Source organism: Eulemur rufifrons, chromosome 6 (genome assembly GCF_041146395.1).
Source record: "Eulemur rufifrons isolate Redbay chromosome 6, OSU_ERuf_1, whole genome shotgun sequence".
In the NCBI taxonomy this organism is placed as follows: Eukaryota; Metazoa; Chordata; class Mammalia; order Primates; family Lemuridae; genus Eulemur; species Eulemur rufifrons.
This window is the reverse complement of record NC_090988.1, coordinates 96880471-96900133: the sequence shown is the minus strand read 5'-3', so window position 1 is coordinate 96900133 and position 19663 is coordinate 96880471. Positions and strand designations below refer to the sequence as shown.

Below are 19663 nucleotides of genomic sequence, written 5' to 3'. Positions count from 1 at the left end.
CTATACCCACAAAAATAATGAATTGATGAGAAATACAGTGAAGATCAAATGTCCATCACAAAATGCTGCTTTTAGAAAAGCAGAATAAAAAAAGAAAAGAAATGAAAATCATTATACTACATTAATCCTGGAATAAAAGAAGCTGAAATAATTCAGAGATGAATTGGGATCAAGTGGATTGAGGAGGCTGTGCTGTGTGCCAATCTTTCGTTTGCCTCAGACAGGTTTCTCTTCGTAATCAGAGTTGCTTCATTTCATCTGGGAGCAGAAAACAGCAGGCAGCTGTTAACAGATAAGTTTAATTTGCATCTGCAGTATTGCATGTTTTAGGGATAAGTGCTTATTTTAAGAGCTGTGGAGGTCTTAAGTATCAACTATGGCACTTTTTCCTGACCCCTTTCCTTTGGGGATTTCAGGATTGTGAGGAATTTTCCCATTCAGCCTTTTTAAAATTGGCCTGTGGGCTTCCATGGTGGGATACACCTCACTCAGAGGCATTTGCATCTTTCTTTAAAAGCCTCTCAAGTGATTAGTGCCTTAATTGTAAAGCCTACAAAACTAAGGAAATTTGTTTAGTGCTGAATCTCTGAAGACCCTGTGAAAGGGATTGTGTAACGTGCCGTTAAGAATCAGATGTTAATCTTGCTAAAATTTAAATGTTGCGATGTATATTGTGTAGAAAACCATTAAATCATTCATAATAATAAACTATTTTGTTAGAGAATGTATACTTTTAGAAAGTTGTCTCCTTATTTAAATAAAATATTGTTTGTCTGTAGTTAGTGTTGGGGCAATCTTGGGGGGATTCTTCTCTAATCTTTCAGAAACTTTGTCTGCGAACACTCTTTAATGGACAAGATCAGGAATTGAGCAGAAGAAGGAATGTAACTTAAGGCAGGAAATACAAATTTTATTCTTCATAAAGGAAAGACATTTTATTCTTCATAAAGTGATGAGCATATAATTCCAGGCACATGGCAATAGAGGCCCCTCTAAATAAGGAGTAAATACCTCTTAGACAGGTGGGAGATTATGATCAGAGTAAAAGGTAACTACACCTTTTGTTTCTGGAAAGTCAGGTCTATATATAAACCGACAGTGATTAAACTAAAGTAATATTTTTCCATATGTCCAAAGTTTGCATGTTTATCTTAAGTGCTTATAATCAAGTGTTAGCCAATGTTTTACACTTATACAGGCATTTGGGGGGTGGGGCTGTGGGTTTTTAAAAAATTTTCCTTTGCAGAGGCTTCATGAAGCTGTTGAGAATTTTGACTTGCTTGGCTCTGCCTTCTGTTTTCCTAGTGAGCGTGTGAGACCTTGCAATGAGTTTACCAGCATACTCAAGTAAATTTTTTTTTCCTGGAATTTGGAGGGCAGGGAGGAGGGGGTGGGGCTTACTTGTTTTAGCTTTTTTTTTACAGACTTCACAGAGAATGCAGTTGTCTTGGCCTCAGGTCTGTCTGTTCTGTTGGCAAGTAATAATGCAGTACTGTTCTGATCTGCTGCTATTAGAATGCATTGTGAAACGACTGGAGTATGATTAAAAGTTGTGTTCCCCCAATGCTTGGAGTAGTGATTGTTGAAGGAAATCCAGCTGAGTGATAAAGGCTGAGTGTTGAGGAAATTTCTGCACCTTTAAGCAGTCGTGTTTGTGATTGAAGCTAAGTACCTTTTGCTGTGCTTCCTTAGGTAAAATGCATTTTGTTCATTGGTAGGGGGGTTGGTGGGGGCACTGAAGCCTTTAGTCTCTTCCAGATGCAACCTTAAAATCAGTGACAAGAAATAAATTCCAAACAAGCAACAGTCTTCAAGAAATTTAACTGGCAAGTGGAAATGTTTAATAGTTCAGTGATCTTAGTGCATTGTCTTTGTGTGGGTTTCTCTCTCCCCTCCCTTGGTCTTAATTCTTACATGCAGGAACATTCAGAACAGCAGACACACGTATGCGAAGGGCCAGAGAAGCCAGACCCAGTAAGAAAAAAATAGCCTATTTACTTTAAATAAACAAAACATTCCATTTTAAACGTGGGGATTGGGAACCACTAGTTCTTTCAGATGGTATTCTTCAGACTATAGAAGGAGCTTCCAGGTGAATTCACCAGTGGACAAATGAGGACAACAGGTGAACAAGCTTTTTTCTATACTTAACATACAAAGTCAGATCAGTTAAGGGTGTATAATTCAGTGTTGAATAGACTTCAGCTTTATGCTGGAGTGATTAGCATGTGAGCGAGCTGTGTGTTGGCGTGGGGGTGGAGGGGTGAGGTGGGCGCTAAGCCTTTTTTTAAGATTTTTCAGGTACCCCTCACTAAAGGCACCGAAGGCTTAAAGTAGGACAACCACGGAGCCTTCCTGTGGCAAGAGAGACAACAAAGCGCTATTACACTAAGGTCAATAAAAGTGGTGTCAGCCTCATAACCCAATTTTTATTAGCACTGAGGACTTTCCTCAACACCCACTTTCTGGAATGTAGCATCCTAAGGAATGCTTGTGTACCCTTGGGCTTATCTTAACATCGAAGTAAGCTGTTTTTATAGCAGCTCTTCATAAAGCCCAAATCCCAAGTGGTGCTTGAAGGGGAGGGAAAGGGGGAAAGCGGGCAACCAGTTTTCCCTAGCTTTTCCAGAAGCCTGTTAAAAGCAAGGTCTCCCCACAAGCGACTTCTCTGCCACGTTCTCTGCCACGTCACCACCCCCTGCCTTTGGCCTAGCACAGACCCATCACCCCTCACCTCGATGCAGCCGCTAGCTTGGATCCTTCAGGGCATGATCATAATCGGTCTCAAGGTAACAGTGGTGCCGAGGTCTTCGGTGGGTTGCACAACTAGAAAAGGCCATTAATTTGCCTGCAAATTGTTAAAACATTAAAACCACAGCTAAATAACTGAGATGATTTATGTGTGTAACACCCAGTGGCTAAAGGCAACTTAAGTGGAGAAGTAACATGTTCAAGAACTGTATGTTGGGTGGGAACATACACCTTAAGTGGAAGAAGATAGGCATGGTAGTGGTTGAGAGAGGGATGTCGGGTGGGAATGCAAAAATTCTCTGCTAAGACTTTTTCAGGTGAACATAACAGACTTGGCCAAGGTAGCATCTTAGTGGAAGCAGATTCTCCAGTGCTCTTCAGTAGGGTTGTAAAGGTTTTTCTTTTCCTGAGAAAACAAAATCTTTTGTTCTCTCAGGTTTTGCTTTTTGGCCTTTTCCTAGCTAAAAAAAAAAAAAAAGCAAAAGATGCTGGTGGTTGGCACTCCTGGTTTCCAGGACGGGGTTCAAATCCCTGCGGTGTCTTTGCTTAACTGTAATTTAACTGTAATCAGAACTTTCCATTTTCCTCCTGTTCTTGGCAGATGCTAGGCTCTGGAGTTTTGGGAGGTGGAAGGTAACAGTAAAATACCTTCAAGCTTATAGACATCCTTGATGAAATTATCAGAAGCCTGACTTTGTTGTCTATTTGTATTTACATGAGAACCTAATATTAACTGCCTTGTCTTTAATTTTCAGGTAGACCCATGCAGCTAGTGTTTGGAGAAGCCCCACGATTGGGAACTTAATGATTTTATGTAATAAAAATTGTAAAGCTCTTCATTGGTGTGGTTCTTTCGTGTGTAAGTCAAATCTATGAGTAGATGGGGAAAGATGGGTGTTCTGTGGGTTCTCTCCCTTGTTCCTCTTTGGTCTAATCCGTGAACACAGCATAGGTTACCCTTAGGGGGAGTGGTCTGCTGAAAATCCCGCTTAACGGGTAACAGAGAAAGCAGAACTTTAAGCAGCTTCCTTTACACTGTTCAAAGTAGCAGTGGCCGTGAGCTGGACTGGGGCAGGGAGAAACAGTTGTGGGTGGGGATAAGGTGTTTTCCATGGTTACTTTGGAAAATGCCTTTTATGTTTATAAGCCAGTTAAGCTCTCTGGTCCTCTCACCCCTGAGTCCTGGGTGATCCATGATCCACGTCCTTTACCAGTTGTCATGGTCAGTCACGTGGTTCCCTCATCCCATGGGGTGTTCTGCGGGGTTACTAGCAGCATCTTGCTATTGGGAGAACTGGACAGCATCGCAGGTGATGCTACCTGTCTGTTGTAGGTGAAACACCTTCCCTAGCTACCTACCCTCCAAATCACCTAGAGGTGTTGGACCCCACTCCCTGGAGTGTGAGGTTCATCCCAGCAGACCCAGTCGGACCTGGGAGAGGTTGGCACCCAGGTCTGAAGAAGGTGCTGCACCCAGCACATCATCCCCAGCGTGTGAAAACCGGCCACGCTCTTAGCCCCCTGGAGACGCCTTGGCAAGCAGAGTTACCTTTTTCTTACTGAACTCTCAACTTGGGAAGGCCTTAAGTTTTGTAAATAGGAAGTGACTGAAGAACTGGGATTTGAACCCTAGTCAGTCATTCTCCAATACTTCAACTGCTACGTTGCTGTCAATGTTTTCATAGATGAAGCAATCAATGGCCCAGGCAGCTCAGCAGCAGACCAATCTCCAACCTGCCCAGTGCGTGCATGCCCTGGCCACGCACTTTCCCTTCCCTTGAAGGGACCTCACGGACACGGAGCAGCACTCTCCCTGGTTATGGGAGAAACTGAACTAGACCCTGCATGGTCCCCTGAAGGTTGTTTAAGTGCCTATTCTAAGTTGGTGCCCAGTCTCAGCATCTTACAGAGAAAGATGCTGTTTTTGCAGAGCTGGAGCCTCCGTGGAGGCGTGAAGACTTCACTGGAGAGCAAAAGGAGTAAGAGTAGGGGCTGGGGACTTGCCAGGGGCTGCAGGTTCCTTTGCTCAGCTGGAAGCTGGCCAGGATTGGAAACGTAAAGAGAAGATGCAAATAAGAGAGTTAGCGACAGGACAGGGCAGAAAAGTAGGCCGGAAGCCATTTCCACCCTCTGAGCACAAAAAGGGGATGGAGAGCATAAATTCCCCAAAAAGTCATGTTCAGGCCGGGCGCGGTGGCTCACGCCTGTAATCCTAGCACTCTGGGAGGCCGAGGCGGGTGGATCGCTCAAGGTCAGGAGTTCGAGACCAAGAGCGAGACCCCGTCTCTACTAAAAATAGAAAGAAATTATATGGACAACTAAAAATATATATAGAAAAATTAGCCGGGCATAGTGGCACATGCCTGTAGTCCCAGCTACTCGGGAGGCTGAGGCAGGAGGATCGCTTGAGCCCAGGAGTTTGAGGTTGCTGTGAGCTAGGCTGACGCCACGGCACTCACTCTAGCCTGGGCAACAAAGTGAGACTCTGTCTCAAAAAAAAAAAAAAAAAGTCATGTTCAAATCAAGGGGCTTGGTCTTAATATACACGCCCCAGGCATAGCCTTCACGTGCTCTTCTGGCTGTACAGAGGGTGCTTACACTTTTTTGGATTGCATCATCCTGATAATGCCGACTCAAGTGCAGCTGTGTCTTTCCGGAACCTCTCTAAGCCTTCCCTCTCCAGCTGCCGAGGTGCAGGACCAAGGGCTGGTTGGTATGGATCTGACTTCAGTAAAGGGATGAAATCAGGAGACTGAGAAGATTTAGGGGAAGGGAACACTGTGGGGAGAAGACATCTGAGAGGGTGTACTGATTTGGAAGCCCAGGATACTGGCTCTGACAAGCTGGTAAACGTGGGGATGTCACCTGCTCTCTCCAGGCCTCCGTTTTTCCACTCTTTAAATGGGAATAATGCCCTGCTGCCTGCTGTAATAGGGAAGGATAGCCATAGGAGACAGCGATGGGACTGGAAATGACTGGGCTTTGCTGCTATCTAGTGACCGTATGAGGTATTGCATGCACTGTCCTGTCAAAACCTGTTCATTTAACTTTTTTTTTTTTTTTTTTTTTTTGAGACAGTCTCACTCTGCTGCCCAGGCTAGCTCACAGCAATCTCCAACTCCTGGGCTTAAGCAATCCTTCTGCCTCAGCCTCCAGAGTAGCTGGGACTACAGGCATGCGCCCCCATGCCTGGCTAATTTTTTCTATATATTTTTAGTTGTTCAGCTAATTTGTTTCTATTTTTAGTAGAGACAGGGTCTCGCTCTTGCTCAGGCTGGTCTCAAACCCCTGAGCTCAAACAATCCTCCCACCTCGGCCTCCCAGAGTGCTAGGATTACGGGCGTGAGCCACCGCGCCCAGCCTGAAGCTATACTTTCTACTTGAAGAATTCAGGGAGGGCTAGAGAGGGGCAGGGGGCATTTGGGCTGAGCCTCAACGAATGAATAGGTGTTTGCTGGATGGACAAGAGGACAGAAACCTTCATCCAGAAAGCAGCTTGGAGCCATGCAGATGCAGTGCGCTGGCAACCAGAGTGGCTGGAGGGGAGACTGGGAGAGGAGAGGAGAAGAGGGGAGGGGAGGGGAGGGGAGAGGAGGGGAGGGGCGAGGCGGTGGGATGGCAGGTTGGAGGCTGGTGGTTCAGGCCTTGGAACAGCAGAGAAGCTAAGGATATGCCCCCCAGGGGAACATGTGATAAGACCGATGATTCTGGCTATAGTGGCAGGCAGGGGAGGAGAGGAGATGCAGGCCTGGAGGTCAGGAGACCAGGATGTGGAGGGAGCAGCCTCTTCTACAGGCCCAGACACCCAGCCGGGCAGGGAGAGAATGGCTCTAAGGAAGGCCCCCTGTTTCCTGCCTGCAGGGGTCTAGGGAAAGGAGCTGCTGTCTTCAAGACAGGTCAGGAGGTGCAGGGGGCAGGTGAAGACAAACAAGTAAAGTTTGGCCCACTGAGTTTGAGAGGCCTGCAGGATGTCTGAGAGGAGGTGTCCAGTGGGCCTTGTGAGTGATCACCCAGGCAGCGACGTCATAGTGAGTGAGACACCTGGGGACTGTGTGCAGGAGGCGCCTGGGCGAGCCTTTCTGGTTTCTCTGTGTATTTTGGCCTGTGCTGGGCTCTGTTTCTTCCTCCTGCCTCCTGAATGTGGTTTCATTTAGGCACTCACTCATTCAACACACACTGAGTTAGGCACAGTCCCTGAACAGCCTGTTAAAGGTCTACATCCTCATGGAGCCAGCACAGGGAGGGATGGCAGATACCAAAGGGAGTGGCACATGGCCCAGAGCTGGGAGGAAAGGAGGTAGGGGGTAGGCTGGAGGAGGGCATGGAGGGGGTGGCAGGGAAGCCTGGGCGGGGGTGCTGGAACTCCCTCTGCCCTCTTCTCTGTCCCCATGGATAGTTCTGACATGTGATGTCTCCTCCCTGGGGAATCTCAAACCCCCTTTCAACTCTGGCTGGACGCCTCCACCTGGGAGCCCTCCCACAACTCCCGTTAAACCAGGCCTCCTCCCTCCACAGCTGCTCCATTTCTCCTGGTGGTGATGTAACCGGTTCTCTAAGCAAGAAAATGTTTTCTCAATAATGTTTTCAGTTCTCGCATATTTCAAATGAGTTTTCAGTGTTCGCATTATGGCTGGGGCTGGCAGCTCTAAGTGGCCTTGACAGTGAGACTTAGCTCGGCCCTGGGAACTTAGCAGCTACAGTCTCAATGAGGCAGAAAATAGAGAACGGTTTAGCAAAATTTACTGCCCAGAACTTTGTAACTTTCTGTTGCGCTGGGCATTCTCTTTTGAGTTTCTTTCCCAGGAATGGTGGAACCTCCTTGAAAGCCTCACACCACCTGTGTGTCCGGAGAAGACAAAATAAGCGATACTCCACGAGAGACTACACCCAAAGACCCACTGAGCCTGCGCACACGGCTGAAAGAACGACAGCTATTAACCCCTAGTTCATTATAACGCTAAAATCTCTGCCTTGGGATGGACTTATCTGCCATTTTTTGATCATGGGACGTATGTACGAGTGTGATTTCTCACTGTGCTTGAGTGCCCTGCCCTCCACCCCGAACACACAATGATGCTCACACTCTCGTGTATTATTCGTTTCTCCTGCAGAAATCCCCCCTGACCCTGTTGGTCGGGGAGGTGGATTTGAGGCAATTCATAACCTCCCCCTCCCTGTTGAGGCATCCACAGAAATAAATCCTTTTCCTGACAATCCTCACTGTCTCAGTAAGCAGCTTTCTGTGGGCAACACTGAAACCCCTTGTGGGTTCCTTAACAGTGTCCCCAGCCCAGAAGTCCCGCAGGCCCAACTTGCCTCTGTCAGTCCCCTGCCCAGCTTACTGTGGCCCCAGCACGAGGCTGCCCTCCAGGTCCTCTCCCCGAGGCTGCTGCCACCAGGGTGTTCTCCAGACCCGCTGAGCTTACCAAGACCCTCCCCTGTTCACCCACCTTTGTGGACTCCCCAGCAGCCACGGTTCCCGTCCAGACTCCATCTGGGGCCCTCCTCACCTATCTTCCTTCTGCCTTTGATGCCCCTGCCTGCCTGGCGTCCCTTCCTTCCTGTTACAAGAACCACCTGCTCCCCCTCGGCCCCTTGCTGTCCAGTCTCAGCCTTCACTCACGCCTTTGGCCCTTTCCGGACAATTTCCCTCTCCTGTCTCCAGTGCAAATCACAGCCCAGAAGCTCCCTCAGCCACGAAACCTTGCCTGACTGCGCGCTGCCCTCGCCACGGCTGCCCAAGGCTCACCCTCAGAAGGTTCCCTGAGATCCCAGAGTCCTGTCTGCTGGTTTCCAGTCCAAGAGCTGCCTCGAGACGCTGACCACGGGGGCCACGCCCCAGTTTACTCGGCTAAAGTAGGAAGACAATACCCTCCTGAACGAACTTGTGTGCGTGTGCACGTGTGTGCACGTGTGTGCACGTGTGTGCATGTGTGAAAGGCCTCGACACAGCCTCCGGTGTTGCTACCCACTTACCTCACCCAAAGTCTGTTCAGGTGCCAACTTTTCACTATACTGCCTCTTACCAAGTTCTACCAATTTTTGTTTTTTTGTTTTTTTTTGAGACAGAGTCTCGCTCTGTTGCCTTGGGTAGAGTGTAATGGTGTCATCATAGCTCACTGCAACCTCGAACTTGTGGGCTCAAGCGATCCTCCCGCCTCAGCCTCCTGAGTAACTGGAACTACAGACACGTGCCACCACACCTGGCTAATTTTTTCTATTTTTTTTTGTAGAGATGGGGTCTTGCTATGGTGCTTAGACTGGTCTCAAGCTCCGGGCCTCAAGGGGTCCTCCTGCCTCAGCCTCCCAAAGTGCTGGGATTACAGGCATGAGCCATCTAGCCTGGCCTAGATCTAACCATTTTTGGACATGATTTCTTTTTTCTTTTTCAGTATAATGAATCTCCACTCCCCTCTTCTTTCCTATTTTCTTTTTATTTTTTTTTTTTGAGACAGAGTCTCATTCTTTTGCCCAGGGCTAGAGTGCCGTGGCATCAGCCTAGCTCACAGCAACCTCAAACTCCTGGGCTCAAGCAACCCTCCTGCCTCAGCCTCCTGAGTAGCTGGGACTACAGGCATGCGCCACCATGCCCGGCTAATTTTTTCTATATATATTTTTAGTTGTCCATATAATTTTTTCCTTTTTTTTTTTTTTTTTTTTAAGTAGAGACAGTGTCTTGCTCTTGCTCAGGCTGGTCTCGAACTCCTGAGTTCAAATGATCTGCCCGCCTCGGCCTCCCAGAGTGCTGGGATTACAGGTGTGAGCCACCGCGCCCGGCCTCCCCATATGAAATTTAAAATCAGTTTGTCAGTTTCTACAAAGTGGGATTCTGATGGGAATTGTGTAAAATGGAACTAATGACTGCCTGTCATCTCCGAATTCATTCTTTTTGCCTGGTTTGTGAAAGTGGATTTGGGCCCTTTAAATATTTTTCTTTTGCCAAATGGCCGAATATTAAATTTTGCCAGTAGAGGGTGCTGAGAGACATTCCTGGAGGAAAAGTTTCTGCTGCTGGTTTTGCCGCGCTCGTCTCCGCCTCTCCAGCACCTGCTCCTGCAGGGCACAGTGGCCAGCAGCACCCAGCCTCGGCTGCCTCCCCCACCCAGCACCCCACCCAACCCTGGGAGTACTGGAGTGCCTCTAGTGAGACACTTCCCCGTGAACAGCTAGGGGATCGTTTTCCAGCAAGTTCCATGGGGCCAGCGCAGCACTTGGGCAATCTCTGCCATCCAATGCACCGCAGCCATTCCCTCCGACAAGGTCTGGATCTCAGACCAGGGGACAGAGGAGGCTCTTCCTTGGGTGTCTGTCTCAGCTCTGGGGACGGGGCTGCCCTTTATCTCTGCTATCCTTGTATTCTTTAGAGTCCTCTTTACTTTGTACCAGCCAATCCCTTGTTACTCCAGTCTCTTGTCACAGTTAATAACTTTTTTTTTTTTTTTTTTTGAGACAGAGTCTTGCTCTGTTGCCCGGGCTAGAGTGCTGTGGCGTCAGCCTAGCTCACAGCAACCTCAAACTCCTGGGCTTAAGCAATCCTTCTGCCTCCGCCTCCCGAGTAGCTGGGACTACAGGCATGCGCCACCATGTCTGGCTAACTTTTTCTCTATATATTTTTAGTTGTCCATATAATTTCTTTCTATTTTTAGTAGAGATGGGGTCTCGCTCTTGCTCAGGCTGGTCTCGAACTCCTGAGCTCAAACGATCCGCCCACCTTGGCCTCCCAGAGTGCTAGGATTACAGGCATGAGCCACCACGCCCAGCCAATAATTCTTTTTTCTTTCTTTCTTTCTTTCTTTTTTTTTTTTAGAATAGGAACAGGGTCTCACTGTCACACAGTGTGGATTGCAGTGGCACTGTCGTAGCTCGCTGCGGCCTTGAACTCCTGGGCTCAAGAGATCCTCCCACCTCAGCCTCCTGAGTAGCTGGGACTACAGGTGCATGCCACCACACCTGGCTCACTTGTAAATTTTTTTTTTAAAGATGGGGTCTCACTACATTGTCCAAGCTGGTCCTGAATTCCTGAGCTCAAGCGATCCTCCCGCCTAGCCCTCCCAAATGTAGGGATTACAGGTGTGAGCCACCGCACCCAGCCTAATTCTTTAAACTTTCCCTGTTCAAATAATGTGGTGATTTCTTGCACCTGCTTGGACGCAGACTGATACAGCTTCTTACCTCAAAATGTAATAAGGACCAGAGAGGTGATGCAGAGAGAGTGTTTAGCTTAGTGCCTGACACACAGCAAGGACTCAGAAAACAGCTGTAATATCGTCACTGTCATCTTCATCATCTCACCATGTAACTACCTGTAGTGCAGCCTCTTATTAACTGTGGCTGTTGTTCCATAGATGGAGTTTTGAATCACTCTACTCCTGTTGGACATTGGATTATTCCAGTTTTCCACATTACAAACAATCCTGGCCAGGCACAGTGGCTCACGCCTGTAATCCTAGCACTCTTGGAGGCCGAGGCGGGAGGATCGTTTGAGCTCAGGAATTCGAGACCAGCCTGAGCAAGAGCGAGACCCCGTCTCTACTAAAAATAGAAAGAAATTATATGGACAGCTAAAAATATACATAGAAAAAATTAGCCAGGCATGGTGGTGCATGCCTGTAGTCCCAGCTACTCGGGAGGCTGAGGCAGGAGGGTTGCTTGAGCCCAGGAGTTTGAGGTTGCTGTGAGCTAGGCTGACGCCACGGCACTCTAGCCTGGGCAATAGAGTGAGCTCTGTCTCAAAAAAATAAAATAAAATAAAAAACAAACAATCCTATGATTGATATAAGAGCCAGCATGTATTGAACACTTACCATGTGCTATACACTATTCAAAGCAATTACATGTGAGCTCACGAATCCTCACAGCATGCCTACTGCATTAGTTTCCTACCGCTGCTATAACAAATGACCACCAACTCAGCGGCTTAAAACAGTACAGTTTATTATCTTACAGTTCTGGGGGTCAGAAGTCTAAAATGAAGGTGTTGGCTGGGCTGCATCCCTCCCAAGGCTCCAGGATAGAATTGTCTCTTTGTCTCTTCCAGTTGCAGAGGCTCCTGCAACCCCCGCTCCTGACTTCCTCACAGCCTTCCAGCCACTTGCTCTCATCATCCCATCTCCTACCACTGTGCTGTCCTGCTTTCCTCTCTGAAGGACCTTGTGACTATATTAGGCCTACTCGAATAATCCAGCGTCATCTCCCCATCTCAAGCTCCTTAATCACATCTGCAAGTCTGTTTTGTTTGTTTGTTTGTTTTGTTTTGAGACAAGGCCTCACTGTGTTGCCTGGGATAGAGTGTAGTAGATGCATCGTAGCTCACTGCAGCGTCAAACTCCTGGGCTCAAGTGATCCTCCTGCCTCAGCCTCCTGAGTAGCTGGGACTATAGGCGCACACCATTGCGCCCAGCTAGTTTTTCTGTTTTTTGTAGAGATGGAGACTTGCTCTTGCTCTTGCTCAGGCTGGTCTTGAACTCCTGGTCTCAAGCACTCAAGCCTCCCACCTCAGCCTCCCAGAGTACTAGGATTATAAGCGTGTGCCACTGTGCCCAGCCTGCAAAGTCTGTTTTACAACATAAGGTAACATATTTACAGATTCCAGGTGTTAAGAGGTGGGCATATTTGCGGGGCATTATTCAGCCTACCACACCTATGGAGTAGGTACTATTACTCTACCCATTTTACAGATGAGAAAACGCATCTGAATATAACCATAGATAATAAGTAATTTGCCCAAGGCCATACAGCTGACAACCCAAAATAACTAGGTGACTGAGGCAAAGAGTTCAATCAATAGAGGTTTATTAAGCCAAAGTTTGAGGCCAAACATGGGAAAAACACAAACCACAGCCATATCTATGACTGTTTTTTCCAGAGAGTGATTTGGGAGCTTCAGTATTTAAGGAGATAGGGCAAACAGAAAGGAAAACTGGAGGGGGTGGGTAGTGAGGCAAATGGTTACATTCTTGTGAGGTCCAGGAAATGTATATTTTACATAAGAGGAAGTGAAGGTTTGAAGAGAAAATGAGAGTGAAGGAAGACTCAGTTATGTAGATGTCCCTGGGTAGGTAGAAGAATGTTTGATCTTGTCTTGTGTCTATTCTACACCTGGGAAGATAAACTCCTAGTCAACATTATTAATGTGGAATCTAATAGACTTTAGTTGTTAGGAGCTAGACTTAGGCTGTAGACCTAAAGTTACAATTTGCATGTCTGTGTTTATGGGAGACCAGCAAGGGATTGCCTTATGAATGACCGGTGGGGCAGTCCTTGTAGATGCCCAGGGCCTTTTGCCTTTCCCTGGGGATCTGGCCCATGTATGATGCTAGTGACAGCTTTTCTTTTGGAATGGGGCAGCACGTGACTCCAGGCTTGACCTTCTCTTTTGCATAAGGGGTTGCGGGGGTGGTCCTGAGATTTTTATTTTCTTTTATACAGCTTATAAGTAGCAGAGTTGGGATACAAATCCAGGCAGTCTGGCTTCAGAATTCAGGCTCTAACAACTACACAATCTGGTATAAATCTTTGCAGACTTGAACAAGGTTTTATGTAGGATGAAGTTATAGAAGTGGAAATACTGGGGCAAAGGAGATGCATTTACAAGTGTTTGACAGGTATTGCCAACGTGTCCTCCGCTGAGGTTGTGCCAGTTAATTCCCACAAGCAGTGCCCAGAATTCCAAATCCCTCCTTGCCCCCCATAATGGTTTGAGGGCAGAATGTTACTTGAATAAACAAAACCAAAGGATTTTTACAACTTCTTAATAGTTTGGTAACTGAAAAATGTTTCTCTTTCATGAAAGGAGAGGAACACTACTCTCTTAATAATAACCAAAAAATTACAGTGGCAGTAAAGAACCATGTTTCCTGGAGAAAATAAAAGCATGTGGGTAGCTTAATGCAAGACTGAGAACATTGTCCTAATGCTGACGGAGAATATATTAATAGCTTCATTTTCCTCACTGAGACTTGAACACTCTACTTGTCAGAGGCATAATATTGAGGGTTTTACTTTGCTGCCTTAGTGGATCACTTTCATCTCCTGTGCCATCTTCTAAAGATTTCTAGTTAATAAAGCAATTCCAACATTGAGCCTTTCCAATCGCATCCTCTATTTTGCATCCATGCCACCAAGTTTTGTTTTCTTTTACAATTTCCTTTTCAAGTCCTTTCATTTCCACCCGCCCCCCACAGTGTGCTACTTATTTATTTATTTTTATTTTGCTTTATTTTTGAGACAGGATCTTGATATGTTGCCCAGGTTGGACTTAAACTCCTGGGCTCAAGTGATCCTCCTGCCTCAGCCTCCCGAGCAGCTGGGACTACTTCACCCAGCTCTGATATGCTGTTTATAGGGGGCCAAATACAGCTACCAACCACAGCAATGAACACTTGTAGAGTTACTTTTATTCTCTTTACTTCTACAGATGAGGAAGGGGGCAAAGTGACTGGCCCAAGACCCAATAGAAATGAGATGCGAATCAAGGCATCCGCCTCCAGACTCTGTCCACTGGACATCCTCTTGTATCTCCTCTTGAGGAGTTAGCCTCCTGGCGTCTTGGAGGAAGCCATGCCTGCCTGCCCCAGGACACCCACAGGTGATGGTGGGGCCTGTAGGCCAGTTTGAACTCACCGTGACTGTCACGGGAGGCAGCAAGCAGCACAACAGCACAGCGCTCAGACCCTGCCACTTCTGTGTGAGCTTTCACAGCCTCAGTTTCGTTATCTGTAAGATGGGAACAACACTGGTTTCCCTTGCTTTTAGGGCATTGATGAGGGGCTGGTATCACCTCCTTTTTACAAGTGATGAAATGGATGCTCATAATGTGAGTGCAGGGCAGGCACAAGGTGAGAACTTGGGAAAAGAATGCTGTCCCCCATCCTAAGGTGGCTGCCCTCCTGTGCTAAGTTCCACTGCAGAAGCAGGGTTCATGAACAGAGAATCTGGGGACAGCTTCCTTTGCTGGCTCCCTGTCTCCTGGTGCCCTCTGCTCATGTACTAGGCTTTGTCCTATGTCCCCACTGCTCCTCTTTCCCTGAGGACTCACAGCTTCCCCCTAACCCCAGCCCAGTGGCCCTACCCTTCCTCCTGCACAGGCCTGACATCTGGTAGGTGCTAAGGGAATGTGCCACTAACTAAATGCCACCACATGAACCCTAAGTTCTTTGACCTCTCCCCTCCAACTATGACCACCACCCCAAAGCATCACCTCCCTGCCAGCCCTTCCCTCTCCATCATTCCATACTCCCAGATACACAGCTCAGGCTGTGGCTCACCTCTTCACTAGGGAACATTCTAGACTCCGTATTCTGGCACTCTGCTTGCTCCCCTCCAGTGACAGGATGCTCTCCACCCCAACATGCCCCGTTCCATATTCACACTGTCACTGCCTCTCTCGTACCGAAGCCACACAGGAGGATCTCTAGCTGTGATTTCTATTCTGTCCCAAACAGCCAACACTGTGGCTGATCCCAACTCTGCGTGACTGTCTCACACAGGAAAGGGACGGAATGAGTGTCCATTGCATGGCTGTTTTGTGTCAGGTGTGCTGCAGGGCACCGTTCACCCCAGTTTATAGAGGGGAACTGAGGCTCCCAGAGGGTAAAGGAACTATGTGAGTTCCCACAGCCAGTGAAGGGCTGAGGCAGAATTCGAACCCATCTCTGCCTGACTGTGGCATCCCTGCCCTTGAATCTGCTCCCAAAGGTATCCCAACCAGATGTTTCATAATCAGTTCTAGAATCTCACCTGTACCCCATAGGGTGTGGCTGACGGAATGTCTCCAAGCCTGGGTCCCAAGACCCTACCCACAGAGGAACCATATCCTGTCCAGCCCCTGCTGGACACAGGGCTCTTTCCAGCTCAGGGGCCGGATCCCCACCAGTGTGATGGGCAGACTGAGCGAATAGCAGTCCAGTGTTGACAGCACAGGCCGGCCCGGAGGAGATCCGCGGGTCCTGTCGACCAGAGAGCCGGGCTGCCCGGTCCAGGGGAACAGGGAAGCTGGGGCCCCTCCTGGCCCTTTCGTCTCTTCTGGACTTGCCCAGCTGCCCTCGTCCACCCTCTCCTTTCCTGGGGTCATTGCCTCTTCCTCCTCAGTCTCTCCTTCCTCCCTTCCCTGGGTCCCCACTCTGGCGCCGGGTTTCCTGGACCTCCCTTGGACCTTTGCCTCACTCTGTGCCCGTCACCCACGTTCCTCCGCGGCTCCGCCTCTCTGTCTTCACTCCCTCTCCCTCCGACACTGACTCCTCCCCCGGCTGGGGGCTGGTGGGAGGGAGCGTCTGGTTGTGGGGGCAATCTCCCTCCCTAAGTTTCTGGCTCGCTCCTCACTGCACTCCTTCACGTCCGTCGGTCGGTCGGTCTCCCTCTCTCTCCGCCTTTTTGCCTCGGTTTCCCTATCCGTCTGTTCCTTCTTAAGCTCTCATCCTTACAGTAACGCTGGGAAGTGGGCTCTATTACCGCTCCCCTGTAGATATAAGGACACAGAGGCTCGCAGACTTTGGGCGACCTGTAACTGGCAGCGCCCAGCTAGCCACACGCGCTACCCGGCGGCGGAGGGTTGGTCTCGGCGCCGCCCACCGCCCTGCGGCCCCGCTCCCGGCCCCGCCCACCGACGCCGGCCCCGCCCCCTCCGCCCCGCCTCCGCCCCGCCCCGCCCCGGCTCGGGCGTCGGGAGCACCCGGAGCTGAGGCGCCCCAGCCCCCGGCGGCGGCGGCGGGGACGATGTGGTTCTTTGCCCGGGACCCGGTCCGGGACTTCCCGTTCGAGCTCATCCCGGAACCCCTCGAGGGCGGCCCGCCCGGGCCCTGGGCCCTGCACCGCGGCCGCAAGAAGGTGAGTGCGGTCCCGCTCCGCAGGCCGCGGCGGACCTGGGCCTCGCCTATTCCGCGCCGCCGGCCCCGCTGCGTCGCGCCTGGCCTGACGTGGCGGCGGAGCCTCCGGGGCTACGGGCCGGGGAGGAAGACGGGCAGTGCCGACGTGGCGAGCGGAAGGACCGAGGAACCGACCGGCATACCGGGCCGGGGTCACGTGGGCCCGTCTAAGTCCCTAAGGGCTGACCTGGGGAGAGAGCGGGCCGGCAGTCCTTCTCTTCCGGTCACAAAACAACTCTGGGGACCATCTCTGGATCTGGTGAGACCCAGGCCCAGTGGAGGGGTCAGCCTGGCCCCCACCTCTCAGGTCCCTCTATTTTCCCCCAGGCCACAGGCAGCACGGTGTCCATCTTCGTGTATGATGTGAAGCCTGGCGCAGAAGACCAGACCCAGGTGGCCAAAGCTGCCTTCAAGCGCCTCAAAACTCTCCGGCACCCCAACATCCTGGCCTACATTGATGGGCTGGAGGTACCCACTGCCCTGTCTGCCCCCCTCTGCCCCTCCTTACTTTCTTCTGGTTGCCCACTCCTGTCTCATCTCTTCCTGACGCTCAGTTTCCACCCTTTGTGCCCCAGCACCCCCAGATTCGGATTCCTGTTCTCTACCTCTCTCCCCATCATGTCCCTCATCCCCCTTTCTACTTCCCCCATCCCACCCCGATATCCCGGTGTCCTATTCCTCAGACAGAAAAATGCCTCCACGTAGTGACAGAGGCTGTGACCCCATTGGGAATGTACCTCAAGGCGCGAGTGGAGGCTGGCGACCTGAAGGAGCTAGAGATCTCTTGGGGGCTACACCAGATCGTGGTGAGGTGGGGGAAAGTGGTGATGACAGCAGGGATTTGGGGGGGACTGCAGGTACTGGGATGTGACGCAGGGCTCCTTCTACCCCCAGAAAGCCCTCAGCTTCCTGGTCAACGACTGCAGCCTCATCCACAACAATGTCTGCATGGCCTCTGTGTTCGTGGACCGAGCTGGCGAGTGGAAGCTTGGGGGCCTGGATTACATGTACTCAGCTCAGGGCAATGGTGAGGGACCGCCCCGTAAGGGCATCCCCGAGCTCGAGCAGTACGACCCCCCGGAGTTGGCTGACAGCAGTGGCAGGGTGGTCAAAGAAAAGTGGTGAGTGATTGGGGGCAGCATGCCCCAACCTGCCCTGGTCGGAGGCCCCTGCAGCCTTGGGACCCAAAGACTAGTTGACATTCCCTAGTTTTGCTGCCTGGCTGGGGAGGGACCCAGGGTCTCAGGCGTGAGGACCATTCATCTGCTTCCAGGATCCTCAGGTTGGTAAGGCAGGATGGACACAGGCTTTAGTGTTGGGTGGTTCTGAATTTGAATGCTGAGTGACCTGGGGCAGATGTCCTTGCTTCTCAACCTCTGCTTGTTTGTTTTTTAAATTTGTTAAATGAGGCTAATAAAACCTGCATCTTGGGGTTGATGGGTCAACTGAGAGACACAGCCAGGGCCTGCCATGCAGTGGGTACCTGGTACCCAAGGCATGTTGGAGGCCTACACTGGTGGCTGCTGGGGCCCTAAGCAGCTCTGGGTCACTGCCACAGGTCAGCGGACATGTGGCGCTTGGGCTGCCTCATCTGGGAAGTTTTCAATGGGCCCCTACCTCGGGCGGCAGCCCTACGCAACCCTGGGAAGGTGAGTATCCTGCTGTCTGCTTGTACCACCTCAGTTCCACCCTGCTTGCCACCTACCCCTGCCCTGATACTGACCCCGTCCGCCACAGATCCCCAAATCACTGGTGCCCCATTACTGTGAGCTGGTAGGAGCCAACCCCAAGGTGCGTCCCAACCCGGCCCGCTTCCTGCAGAACTGCCGGGCACCTGGTGGCTTTATGAGCAACCGCTTTGTGGAGACCAACCTCTTTCTGGAAGAGATTCAGGTGAGCCCGCACCCACCCTGGGCTTTGGCTCTATGTTCCTCAGCTCTGCCCCCTACTCTGCTTTTCAGCGTCTCTCACAATTGCACCCAGTGGACTAGGCAACCCCTGGCTCTAGCTCTTACTTGCTCTGTGACTGCCCTTGGCTGAAGCTCAGTCCTGACAATAGCACAGTTAAATCTGAAAATCCAAAACATGAAACTTTTTATGTGCCAACATTATGCTCAAAGGAAATGCTCATTGGAGGATTTCAGATTTTCAGATTAGGAATGCTCAACCAGTATAATGCAGATGTTCCAAAATCTGAAAACATCTGAAATTCAAAACACTCCTGGTCCTGAGCATTTTAGATAAGGGACGCTCAGCTGGTACCTAGCATGGCGAGGAGTCCATACATTTAAAGTACATGGTATAGTGTTCAGCACACAGTAGATGCTTAATGACAGCTCCTGTGACTCCAGTAACTGCCCCCATACATTCTGGCTCTGGTTCCTGATGTGTGCAACACCCTGTGCTGGGGCGGGGGGTGGAGGGTGGGCAGCGTGGTGAGGAGGAGGGCAAGGCAGACCTAGAGCCTTGCCCGAAAGGACCCAGCAAGGAGTAAACAGCCCAGGTCCCCATCCTTGGGAACTCTCGCTGGGGGAGAGACTGCAAACATATGAACAGAAAACCTGTGCTCCCTGGGTAAGTGTGCAAAGGAAAATGGTAGAGTGGGTGCTCTGGGATGGGCTTTCTGAAGGTGACATTTGTGTTGTGGCCTGAGAGACATGAAGTTGGGAGCCATGGGGATGGCCACGGGGGAGGAGCATTCCAGGCAGAGGGAACAGCACGTGGAAAGAGAGGGTGAGGAGGGAGCTCTCTGTTTACCTCCAAGCCTTGGTTTCGTATCTGTATAGTGGGGAGGATCATGGCGTCTGCTAGCCCATAGGGCTGTTGTGGGGCATGAAGGAGGGAAGCTCTGCTCTGCGCACCTGGTCTGACCCAGCCGTGTCTGGGGAACACAGAGATGGCAGAAAATCAGGAGCAGAGGAAGGGCGTGGAAGAGAGACAGATGCTTCCACAGACCTGGATGGAGTGGAGTCTGTGGAATCCTGATTCAGATGGGGGCAGGGAGGGCCTCTGGAGTATGAGGAACCTCAACTGCATGTTGAAGGAGAAGC

At 50.2% G+C, this 19663-nt stretch overlaps 1 protein-coding gene across 34 annotated transcripts in view; it reads left to right on the top strand.

Annotated features, from left to right (window-relative positions):
• Nucleotides 1-16390: 16390 nt before the first annotated feature.
• SCYL1 (SCY1 like pseudokinase 1) overlaps nt 16391-19663 on the top strand; it is a 12063-nt gene continuing 8790 nt past the window's right edge. For 16 of the 34 annotated variants that reach the window (XM_069471570.1, XM_069471564.1, XM_069471573.1 and 13 more), the window contains exons 1-6: nt 16391-16575; nt 16941-17081; nt 17297-17419; nt 17508-17734; nt 18172-18262; nt 18351-18506. In XM_069471570.1, the coding sequence (XP_069327671.1) occupies nt 16465-16575; nt 16941-17081; nt 17297-17419; nt 17508-17734; nt 18172-18262; nt 18351-18506 (849 nt within the window). In that variant the 5' untranslated portion in view covers nt 16391-16464. Of the gene's footprint in view, nt 16576-16920; nt 17082-17296; nt 17425-17507; nt 17735-18171; nt 18263-18350; nt 18507-19663 lie in introns of all 34 variants that reach the window. The other 18 variants (XM_069471584.1, XM_069471582.1, XM_069471586.1 and 15 more) reach the window with 8 other exon arrangements.